This window comes from Heterocephalus glaber, unplaced genomic scaffold (assembly GCF_053883595.1).
Source record: "Heterocephalus glaber isolate CG9 unplaced genomic scaffold, H.glaber_assembly_v1.0 deba00001509, whole genome shotgun sequence".
Taxonomy (NCBI): domain Eukaryota; kingdom Metazoa; phylum Chordata; class Mammalia; order Rodentia; family Bathyergidae; genus Heterocephalus; species Heterocephalus glaber.
In genome coordinates, this window is record NW_028258325.1 from 42,923,720 (window position 1) to 42,935,859 (window position 12,140).

Genomic DNA, 12,140 nt, shown 5'->3' on the forward strand with positions numbered 1-12,140 from the left:
TCGACAAAGGAGCCAAACACCCTCACTGGAGGAAAGATAGCCTCTTTAATAAATGGTGCTGGAAAAATTGGGCTTCAACTTGCCAAAGATTAAAATTAGACCTATATCTCTCACCATGCACTAAACTAAAATCAAAATGGATTAAAGATCTAAATATTAAAATAGAAACTCTGAACCAGTTGGAACAGAGATTAGGTAGAACCCTTGAAGACATCGGTGTAGGAAAAGATTTTATGAACAAAACTTCAGTTGCCCGTGAACTAGCACAAACAATCAACAAATGGGATCTCTTCTTATTAACAGGCTTCTGCACAGCAAGAGAAACCACCAGCAGTGTGAAGAGACAACCCACAATGTGTGAAAAAATCTTCACCTGCTCTTCCTCAGACAAAGGTCTACTATCTCCAATCTATAAAGAACTTCAAAAGATCAGACTTCCCAAATTTAAAGACCCAATCCAAAAATGGGCATCTGAAATGAACAGACATTTCTCAGACAAAGAAGTAGAAATAGCAAATAAATACATGAAAACATGTTCAATATCACTGGTCATTCGAGAGATGCAAATGAAAACAATGCTGAGATTCCACTTCACTCCAGAAAGAATGGCTGCTATCATGAAATCAACCAATAACAAATGCTGGTGGGGTTGTGGGGAAAGAGGAACCCTGCTCCACTGCTGGTGGGAGTGTAGACTGGTGCAATCACTGTGGAAATCAGTATGGAGATACCTCAAAGAACTAGGACTGGAAGTCCCATTTCACTCCACTATTCCACTGCTGGGGATCTTCCCCAAAGAATTCAAAGAATCATACCACAGTGATATATGCGCACCCATGTTCATAACAGCGCAGTTTGTAATAGCTAAAACTTGGAAACAGCCCAAATGCCCATCAACTGGAGACTAGATCAAGAAAATGTGGTTTTTTAATAAAATGGAGTACTACTCAGCCATAAAAAATGAGAAATTAGAGACATTTATAGCTAAGTGGATGCACATTGAGGCGATACTCTTAAGTGAAATAAATAGGACACACATGTGTAAATACCGAATAGTTTCTCTGGTGTTAGAAACTGAAAGTGTAAATAAGGACTAAATGTATAATAGGTAATTTGAAATAGGAAGAAAAGGGGCAAAGGGGTAGGAAGTGGGAGGGCTAGGGGAAAGGATAGAAGGGAATGGGATTAATATGAGAAAATGGAAAAATAGGAACAAAATCTTTGTAAATAGGGAGGACTGGAGGGGTTGAAGGGAGGGCTGGGCAAGGGTGAAAAATAAGAACCAAGAGAGACTATGTAAAGGTGCAAATTTCCAATGATGAATGTCATTATAGTGTATACCTAAAATGTACCAATGATTAGAATGAATGATCAATAATGTAAAATAGGAAGAAAGGGTCCAAAGAGGTAGGGGTAGTGGGAGGGGCAGGGGAAAGGAAAGAAGGGAAAGGAAAAATGCTGAGAAATGGAAAAAATGGAAATAAAGTCTTTGTAAATAGGAAGGGTGGAGGGCGTGAAGGGAGGGCTAGGAATGGGGAAAAAATAAGAACCAAGATGCATTATGTAAAGGTACAATTCCCAATGAGAAATGTAATTGTGTTGTATACCTGCACTGTACCAATAAAAGAATTTAATACAAAAAAAAAGAAAAGAAAATACACATGTTAAAAGAAGTGAAAATGCCATAAGATATACAATGAAGAATTAAAAAGGAATCAGGAGAGGGTGCTTTTCTTCTTACAATAGAAACTTCTTGAGGGCAAGAGACAAAGTTTCAGCTATATTCTTAGAAACTCTGTGCTTGCTAAATGTGTGAAAAGAGGGTATAAGAAAGATGAAGTACAGTAGTGTTCCAGAGTGAGGTCTTCCTTCTCTCCTCCCTCTCCTTCTCCCCTCCCTCATACCACCCCAACCCCTCCCTGTCCTCCTCGTCCTCCTGTCCCTCCCTGTGTATCACAACCTGTGATACATATATAGTGTGGAACCTCAAATTATGACCAGCCTCACATACAAATGACTTGGGTTATGATCAGAGTTTTAGTTTTAACTTACAACCAAAGTCTTGAGTTATGACCCAAATGCCAATCTTTCCTGTGTGGAGTTAACTGAGAAATCCTGGGCCAATGTCACTCTAAGGAGATTGAGATCTACCTGGAAGAAAGTGTGGCCTAAAATTATACAGAAGAGAGACTTTGAAGGCTGTGTAGAGGAGCCTGAGCCCTCAATTGACCCTGTGGTTGATGACACTGTCACTATAGCAGAGTCCATAGGCTTGCAGTTAGACAGTGGTGATGTTGAGGAGCTGGTGGTGGAACACTCAGAGGAACTGTCTACAGAGGAACTTCAGCAACTTCTGGCGGAGCAACAGAGAACGGCAGCCGAGGAGCTTTCTGAAGAGGAGGGGGAGTATCAATAATCAGTGCAGCAAAGTTCTTCTTCTGAAATAAAGGAAATCCTGAAAAATGGACAGAGCTACAAACATGTTTTGAGAAGACTCACCCAGATAGAGAAAAAGCCAATCGGTGCATTCACTTGCTTAATGACAATGTCATGTCACACTACAGAACAGTGTTAAAAGACAGAAACAGACAACCTTAGACCAGTTTTCAGTCCCGAATGTTTGAGACCTAGTAAGCCAAAAGCAGGTCCTATTGAGTTACAGACTCTCCCAAGGAGAGAGGGACACCAGAGGGAGCCAGATTCCTGATGTTCTTATGAAAGGGGTTTCTCTTTCTTGAACAATAACCACCTTCCATTTCATTCTCCCTGCCTGCAAGCCAAAGATGTCAACTTGAATGCTAAGTACAGTATTAAATTGCTGTTTCTGGTAAACGAGGCACATTTTATAACTTTTTGGTAAATAGACTAGGAAAATTATTGGTGTTTCTGGTAAATTACACACATTATACAACTCTTTTTTATTATGAAAAGGTTAGCTAAGGGGTGGTGTGGGAGGTTTGAAATGCATTATGGGTATTTCCATTATTTCTTATGGGAAAACCAGTCTTATCTTACAGTCAATTTGAGTTACAACCAGTTCTCACAAATGCATTGAGTTCGTAAGTCAAGGGCCATAGAATATTTCTCGGCAGTAAAAAGGATAAGTACATGATACAAAAAGAACTATGCATACATGAAACTACTGATAGTTCTCAATGCCATTTGAGGAAAAAAACCTATCTCAAAGGGTTACTTATGATATTATTCAATTTATATAACATTAAAAATGACAAAATTATAGAGATGAAAAACAGACTAATGGTTGCAATGAGATAGGGACAATAAAAATAAAAATACTGTGTGAGGTGGTAATAAGTGTTATGGAAAAAAATAAAGCAGCCTAAAAAAAGCAGAAGCCCTATTTGGGGACAGGTTGATCAGTAAGACTGCTCTGAAGAAAGTAAGAGAAAGAGGCAAGTGAATATCCAAGAAAGAGGAAACAGATATGATTTATATTTTTTAAAAAGGAATGAGAAAGAAAAATATACTTATGTGTATATGAGTATAAAATATCACTGCAAGAAAATACAAGAAACTGCCACATCAGCTGTCTCCAAAATGGGTAAAGGTGGTGATAGGGTTGGGCAGGCAGGCTGGAAGGAAGCCATCTCATTAAATATAATTTCTAAGCTTTGGCATTTTGAATTATATGACTAAAAAATAAATAACAGTGAAATGATCTTTCAAATTTTAACCATTGTGATCCTCTTGCCTCAGCCCCCTCAGTAGTTGGGATTACAGGCATGCACCACTTTTCACTAATGTTAGTTAATCTTTCCATTGTGCATTCCAGCCAATCCCCTCTTGTGCATTCAGGCATGTGGTTTATATTAGTTTGCCAGGGATGCCATGATAAATACCATAGACAGGGTGGCTTAAACAACAGAAATTTATTTTCTCACAATTCTAAATTAACAGAATAATAATTAGGGATAATTATTGTTAATTCGAATTAACAATTCTAAACAGTTAATTCCAAGATTGAGGTATCAATAGGATTAGTTGTAAGGCCTCACTCCCTGCTTGGTCTTCACTCTGTGTACAGGTCCCAATCTCTTCTAAGGATGCCAGTCATGTTGGATTAGAGCTCACCCTAATGACTGCATTTAATCTTTTTCTAACATTCCCAGTCTTTTTATTTTTTATTGTTTTGTGGCAGTGGGGATTGAAACCCAGGCCTTCACACTCTCCAAGCCTTTTTTCATTTTTAGTTGTTTGTAAAATTTATTTTTCTTTGTATGTTTGTAGTACATAGTGATTACATTCATCATATTGACACATCTCAATTCTTTTTTACATCTCTTTCCCGTCCCCTCCCTTCCCCCTCCATCTCTTGCACTCCTTTCTCCCTATTTCCTATTATCTTTTATTTTGCTCTTTATATATATTTTGGGTTTGTCACATAAGAGATATCATCCAATATTTAAGCTCATGTGTCTCATTTATTTCATTTAACATTCTGTCTCAAAGTGAATCCATTTTCCTATAAATGACTCAAGTTTATCTTTATGGCAGAATAATACTCCATTGTGTATAAATACCACATTTTCTTTATCAATTCATCTGTTAATTGACATATAGGCTACTTTCAAGATTTAGCTGTTATAAGTTGTGCTCCTATAAAAATGGGTATGCATATACCATTGTAATATGATGTCTTTAACTCTTTCAGGAAGATTCCTGGAAGGGGAATAACTAGGTTTAATAGAATTTCTATTTTTAGTGTTTTGAGGACTCTCCATACTGATTTCCATAGTGATTGTATTAGTTTACAGTCCCATGAACAACAATAAAAAGGTTCCTTTTTAACCCTGCAGCCTCACAAGCCTTTTTTGTATTATTTGATTTCTTGATGATAGCCATTCTTTCTGGAATAAGATGGAATCTCCATGTTGTTTTAGTTTTCATTTCTCTAATGGCCAGAAACACTGAACATTATTTCCTGTATTTATGGGCCAGTTATACTTTGTCTAATTGGCCATTTGTGCTACCACTTTTTCTTCCTCTTCTTTTTCAATTCAGTTGCCCATTTATTGATTAGATCTTTCATTTGGAGATCTAATTTTTTGAGTTCTTTATATATTGTAGCTATTAGTCCACTGACTGAGGAGTAGCTGGCCATAACATTTTCCCATTCTGTTGGTTATCTCTTTACTCTGTTTCTTTCGTTGTACAGAAGACTTTTAATTTTTTTTTTTGTACTGGGGATCGAACTCGGGTCCTCATGCTTCAGAAGCCTTTTAATTTGATATAATCCCATTTGTTCATTCTTGATGTTATTTCTTGTACAGCTGGGGTTCTGTTCATAAATTCCTTGCCTATGCCTATGTCTTCAAGAGTAAGACAAATATTTTGAATCAATCCCAGCAATGAGACAGCCAGAACAACACAACTAAAGACATGAAAGAGAACTTCCAGAACTGCTTCAGAAAATGGCAAGAATATTCATGAGATGAGTGTGTTCAAAGAGATGGTGAGCATTTTGAAGGGGATTAATGGCAATGTGTCTTTTACTATAATAAAAATTTTAAATTAAAATATTTACTATATGTTTTGATTATACCATGTACTTAATTTGGCTTTTAAAATAACACATTCTATTGCTTTACCTTCTACTTTACTGTTTGCTCTTTCTCAATTTCCATTATGATTCCTTTCTTCTCCTCTTCTATTTAATGCTGGTCCTTAATCTTCTTTCTCTACCTATACCCCTTTAGTGATATCAGTCAGTCTCATAGACTTAATAACATCTACATTTCAATAGCTCTTGAATTTTTGCTTTGTGTGTCCAACAGATGTCATTCAGCATACTCAGATGGGAAATTATGTTCTTCCTGCAAAACCTGCTCACATAAAATCTCCTCCAACCTAGCTAAGTAATCCTCCCACTTGCTCAGATCAAAAACCTTAGAGTTATCTTTGACAGGCTTTTTTCCCTTCTATCCCACTTCCAATACACATCCCTAGTATATAACCTTCAAAATGTACACAGAATCTGATTTCTCTTCACTGCCTTTACCACATACTGGTCCATGCTTTCAACACCTTTCACCCATGTTACTTCAAAAGCATCCTATAGTAGTTCATGCTTCTGCTCTCCTTCCCCTCTTCAGGGTCTTCTTAAAAGAACATACAATATAATCTTTTAAAAACAAGATCAGATCATGTCATTCTTCTGCTTAAAGCACTTCAATGGCTTTGTATTTCACTCAGAGTTCAAACCACAGCCCTTAAAAAAGCCTCATAGACTCTTCATTAGCTGCTGCTACTTCCCCCCATCATGCTCATTCCATTCCTTAAACATTCCAGATTCACTCCTGCCTCAGTGAGGCTTTGCTCTAACTATTCTCTCTCACTGGTAACCCCCATGCACACACCCCTAGTTAACATGTTAAAAACATTTTGCAAATCTTATCTTCACAATGAGCTCTTTCCTGGCATTTCCACTTAACTCTGCCCACATGTTTGTATGCACATACATGCTATCCTGACTTCCTTAATTGCTATGATTCTTTTTTTCCCCCATAGTCTCATCAGCTCCCTGAACTACTATTCTATTACTTGTTTACATAGCCCCAGTCATCTAACATACTTTATCATTTACTCACCTATATATCCATGTACTACTATACTTATTGTTTATTGAATGCATCTTCCAACCAAACTGTCAGCTCTGTGGGGGATTGTTGCCTAAGTTGTATCACAGGCATTCAATAAACACTCAAAAACTATGTTTTAAATGAATGAATACAAGTACAACTGATTCTGTCACTTCAACTACTGACATTAATGTTAGAAATACACAAATAGAAACAATTTTCATCAGGTTTCCAATCACTAATTTCATTCCTAGAGACTGCACTATTTCTATAATTTTTTTCCCACATGGGATCACAAAATTTCACTAAGCATAAAGTCAAAATTTAAAAAAAAAATCATCACATTCCTCTTTCCTTGTGCCTATCATACACAATTCCTAGCCCTTTCCTACATTAAATATTCTCTAGTGGGTGTTAATCTATATTAATCTATGTTCCTCAGTTTAAAAAAATAAATATTTATGAGTAAAAGGTATATGAGCATTTGTAAAACATTGGAGAAGGCAATGAATTGAACCTCATTCTAATTCAGTGGACAGAGAAAGTATAAAGGAAAAAACAGTTTGAAAGTGCTGGAAATATCAATAAATGATGGAACAAATTAAAAGGAAACCAGAATGGCTATGAGGAAACTGGTAAGAAAATAATAATAGCAGCACTCTGATATCTGCTTTAGTATGCAGAACACTTTGCTTTCATTTTTATGGTGGTTCAAAGCTCAGTAATTAAACTACTAATACTTCCAACCTGGATGAGCTTGGGCAAGCTATCTAAGTAGCTCAGCTTTCTCATCTGATCAATGTAAGATAACAGTAACTACTTTCTAGGGCTTCCATGAAGAACAATATATTGTCTGAAATAGTGACTGATATAGAAATATATAAAAAATACTATTTACTATGATTAGTTACTACTTCTAAAAATATTAACATTCCTAGTAAATGGCCCTGCAGTCATTAAGAATCAGAAATATCATCATAGTTATTAAAGGCTCAATAAATTATACAAGTTAATAAGTAAATATGCATATGTGTATAGTGAGGGAGAAATGGTTTCTTAATCTGATTAATTAGCCCAAATAACCATTTTATATCCTTGCTAGATAAAAAATTTAATTACTCTTATAAATTAGGTGTTGAAAATTTATTAGAACATTACAAATTTCCATTATTAAAAAGATGTTCTTACAAATTTTCTGACAAAGCATCCTTTGAGAGTAAAATGGCATGTGGTAGGTGGTTAGAAATTTAAGTTAAAATAATAGTTAATATTTACAGAGCATATTTATAAATTTTTTAATATTTATAGCATAGAAACTAGGAAATATAAAATCTGAAAGAAGACTAAACACCATTTCCTTGAACTGGAAAAATATGTACATTCATATTCAAAGGTGCTTATTCTCTCCACACTCACACACATATATATATTCATTTGTTTTAAAGAGATTTTCCAGAAAATATAGATTCATTTACACAGTGCCACTATAAACAAAAACAAAAAAAGGAATGGAAATTCTCCTTCCTGGCTTGCAGTGCAAATCACCAAAGTCCATCTTTTCCATAACTTCCAGCTGCATAGAGAAGTTAAGCTGATTTTCTCTGCCCTGCAGGTTCAAGGAGAAAACTGTATCTTTGCTTTTGTCCACCATCAGTCACCAGAGTTATTACCAAATATATTTGGGGCCAGTTTTCTCAGGCACAGTCGGACTTCCTCCTCTTGGGTTTCATTCCACCAAAGTGAGCTCCTTCTCTGCCTCCTCCCCTACCTGGGCAGCAGAGCCTACTGCTGCTTGCTATCTCCAAATCCTCTTCACCACTGAATATGTCACACATTCTCCTGCTGTCACAATTGTTTTCTTTCCAAAATGCATCCCTATGGCGGTTATCACTACTTTACTAAATCTTGTATGGAGATGAATCATAAAGTAGCAGAACAGTATCCATTCTTAAAAAAAAAAGAAAGAAAAATGAATGGATAAGGATAAATGAACAGATGCACAGTATCCCTATGGAATCACACATGACCTGAATCCAAATTCAGCAGGTACCAAGAGTGAGTTTCTGGTTTTACTTCAGTACCATTCTAAGGCTGGCTTGCTCTTCCTTTCCCTTTCCCTTTCCCTTTCTTTCCCTTTCCCTTTCCTCTCTCTCTCTCTCTCTATATATATATATTTTCTTCCTTTCTTTCTTTCTTTGCTGTATCGCCTATCCCCTGTACCCCTATATCCCCTATCTTTTGCAGTGAGTGTAAGATATACCAGTGTTAAATTATAAAAACAATAGTTTCCAACCTTTTAGAAAAATCTCATAACTATGTAAATATCAGATCTTTTGTATAAATAATTGCCACCCCCAAACTCTATATAAGAATGAAATATGCAAGTCCCAGCTGTGACATTAAGTGTAGAAAAGAAAGATCTCCACTTCTGGCACAACTTCAAATGCCTCAATGGAGATAGAAAGATGTCAAACACAAAGATTACACTGATGCACTTACAGCTTCCATGGACAGGAAGAAATTACCAATACTTTCTGAATAGTAAAATATTTAATGCACTTCACCTCTGATGCATTATACAAAGAAATGGTTTGTAGGCACTCAGGACCAGTGGGTCTGTACCAGTCATTCCTATGATAACAAAGAGCTGTATTTCCAACCTATGAGGATATTGCCCCCCCATCCTGTTCCCCTCTTTGACTCCTATTACAACATTCCTGTTGCAGTACTCTAAAGAGCAACCCACAGAGTTTCCAGAATGATATTCTCATTTGATAACAGTTGATCTTTTAAATTCTAGATAATAAAGGGTACCAGTAGTTCCAGTTCACAGAACATGTGCGAAGTTTTAAACTTATCTACTGATACAAAGGAAGTTACTCATGGAAGAAATATCTTTGATACTAGCACACAGTCTGGCTGTGCTGAGATAGGTGTTCAAAATGAAAAAAATTTACAAAGCAGTGCTTTTAAAAACTTACAATGGTAAAGAAACCCCCCTTTGCAGTAACAATGGAAAAAGAGATAATACTTCAGAATAAACTCTAAAAGTTTCAACATGAACAAATAAAACACTCCTCCTCTAAAGCATAAATGTAGACTCAAATAGACATTCTGGGTTCCTGGTTATGATGTTTCAACATCATCAAAAGATGTCTGTTCTCATTAAGTCATTATATAAATATTGTGAAATCCCAATTTTTAAAAAATAAGCTTTTTTTTTCCTTCTGGAATTAGACAAATTGATTTTAATATATCCTAAACTTCATATATTAAAAAGATACAGTGGAAGGGGTAGGGGAAAGGAAAGAAGGGAATGGAATTAATATGAGAAAATGAAAAAACAGAAACAAAGTCTTTGTAAATAGGGAGGGATGGAGGGGTTGAAGGGAGGGCAGGGGAATGGGAAAAAAATAAGAACCAAGAGAGATTATGTAAAGGTGCAAATTTCCAATGATGAATGTCATTATATTGTATACCTAAAATGTACCAAAAAAATTAATTAAAAATAAATACAAACAAGACTATCTAAGAAAACAGTGAGAAGGAAAAACTGTAAGGGAGGAATAGCATACCAGAGACATAAAAATCTACTTCAAAGTCTCTATAACTAAAGCACAAAGAGCCACAGATAAATGAAACAGTACAGAAAAGCCCAGAAAGAAACTCAATTGTAGATGGAAATGATTCTAGTATATGGTACAGGTACATTTCAAACTGATGGGGCAAAGACAGACTTTCAAACAAGTGGTGTTGGGACAACAGGATAGCCACTGGAAAAAGAAATTTTGATCAATTCTTCATGCTGTTCATAAGCATAAACTCCAAATTGATCTGTTTTAAAAATAATTAATAAATAATCAAACCTCAATAAATAATAACAGTTTTAAAAATAAAACTAGAGAATTAATTTTAAGTTGGTAAGTTTTAATAATTGTAAATATAGTATAAAGCGCTAATTTATAAATAACTATAAAATTTTTATAATGGAGACCAAAATATAGAGAATGGGCAAAATATGTGAATAGACAATTCATATAAAATACAAAATTACATTAAAATATGAAAATATGTTTAATGTTACCTAAAAGAAATTCATATTAAAATTAAAACAAGTTAGCTCTAAAAGAATGAGGTAGGAGGATAGAGGAAAGAATAATATTTTTCATTGTACTTATTTATATAGTTTTAAACATGGAAGAATGTTAATGCTCCACATACTCAAAAATACAATTAAATCAATAAGCAAAAAGAAAACTCTAAATAAATAATCCTAACTGAATCCTGACTAAATAATAGAATCACATTGGGGGTGGAGGCTAGAGAGGTGGCCTAGGGAAGAATTGATTTAAGTAATATTAAAATGCAATACTTCTCCAAGGATGGGGCAAGAAAGGCATAAGATGAGCTTTGTTGAGCCAAAAAAGTAAGAAAGTTCCATCAAATAATGGTAGCAAGTCAAAAAGACATGGGACCTTATTTACACTTTCAGTTTCTCACACCAGAGAAACTATTCAGTATTTACACGTGTGTCCTATTTATTTCACTTAAGAGTATCGCCTCAATGTGCATCCACTTAGCTATAAATGTCTCTAATTTCTCATTTTTTATGGCTGAGTAGCACTCCATTTTATAAAAAAACCCACATTTTCTTGATCCAGTCTCCAGTTGATGGGCATTTGGGCTGTTTCCAAGTTTTAGCTATTACAAACTGTGCTGCTATGAACATGGGTGCACATATATCACTGTGGTATGATTCTTTGAATTCTTTGGGGAAGATCACCAGCAATGGAATAGTGGGGTCAAATGGGACTTCCAGTCCTAGTTCTTTGAGGTATCTCCATACTGATTTCCACAGTGCTTGCACCAGTCTACACTCCCACCAGCAGTAGAGCAGTGTTCCTCTTTCCCCACAGCCCCACCAGCATTTGTTATTGGTTGATTTCATGATAACAGCCATTCTTTCTGGAGTGAAGTGGAATCTCAGCATTGTTTTCATTTGCATCTCTCGAATGACCAGTGAAGTTGAACATTTTTTCATGTATTTGTTTGCTATTTCTACTTCTTTGTCTGAGAAATGTCTGTTCATTTCAGATGCCCATTTTCAGATTGGGTCTTTAAATTTGGGAGGTCTGATCTTTTTAAGTTCTTTATAGATTCAAGATAGTAGACCTTTGTTTGAGGAAGAGCAGGTGTACCAATGATTAGAATGAATAATCGATAATGCAAAATAGGAAGAAAAGGTCCAAAGGGGTAAGGGTAGTGGGAGGGGCAGGGGAAAGGAAAGAAGGGAAAGGAAAAATGATGAGAAACGGAAGAAATGGAAATAAAGTCTTTGTAAATAGGGAAGGGTGGAGGGGGTGAAGGGAGGGCTAGGAATGGGGAAAAATAAGGAAAAAAAAGAAATATGTAAGTATATAGTATAATAGAAGAGAAATAAATATATTGTTATATTTAAGGAAGTAAGTACATTTGTGAAATCTTCATAGAGTTTTGTCTGTATTTGATAAAAATCCATATTTTCTAGTCTATAGGTACTTA

General features: G+C 35.5%; 1 protein-coding gene across 6 annotated transcripts in view; it reads right to left on the reverse strand.

The window, feature by feature from the left end:
• Scfd2 (sec1 family domain containing 2) overlaps nucleotides 1-12,140 on the reverse strand; it is a 545,604-nt gene that overhangs the window by 265,754 nt on the left and 267,710 nt on the right. Inside the window, exon 6 of one of the 6 annotated variants that reach the window (XM_087187638.1) lies at nucleotides 1,248-8,546. The exons of the other annotated variants lie outside the window; for them this stretch is intronic. Coding sequence (XP_087043764.1) covers nucleotides 8,395-8,546 — 152 coding nt within the window. The 3' untranslated portion in view covers nucleotides 1,248-8,394. Of the gene's footprint in view, nucleotides 1-1,247; nucleotides 8,547-12,140 lie in introns of those variants that run through there. 6 annotated transcript variants of the gene reach the window in all.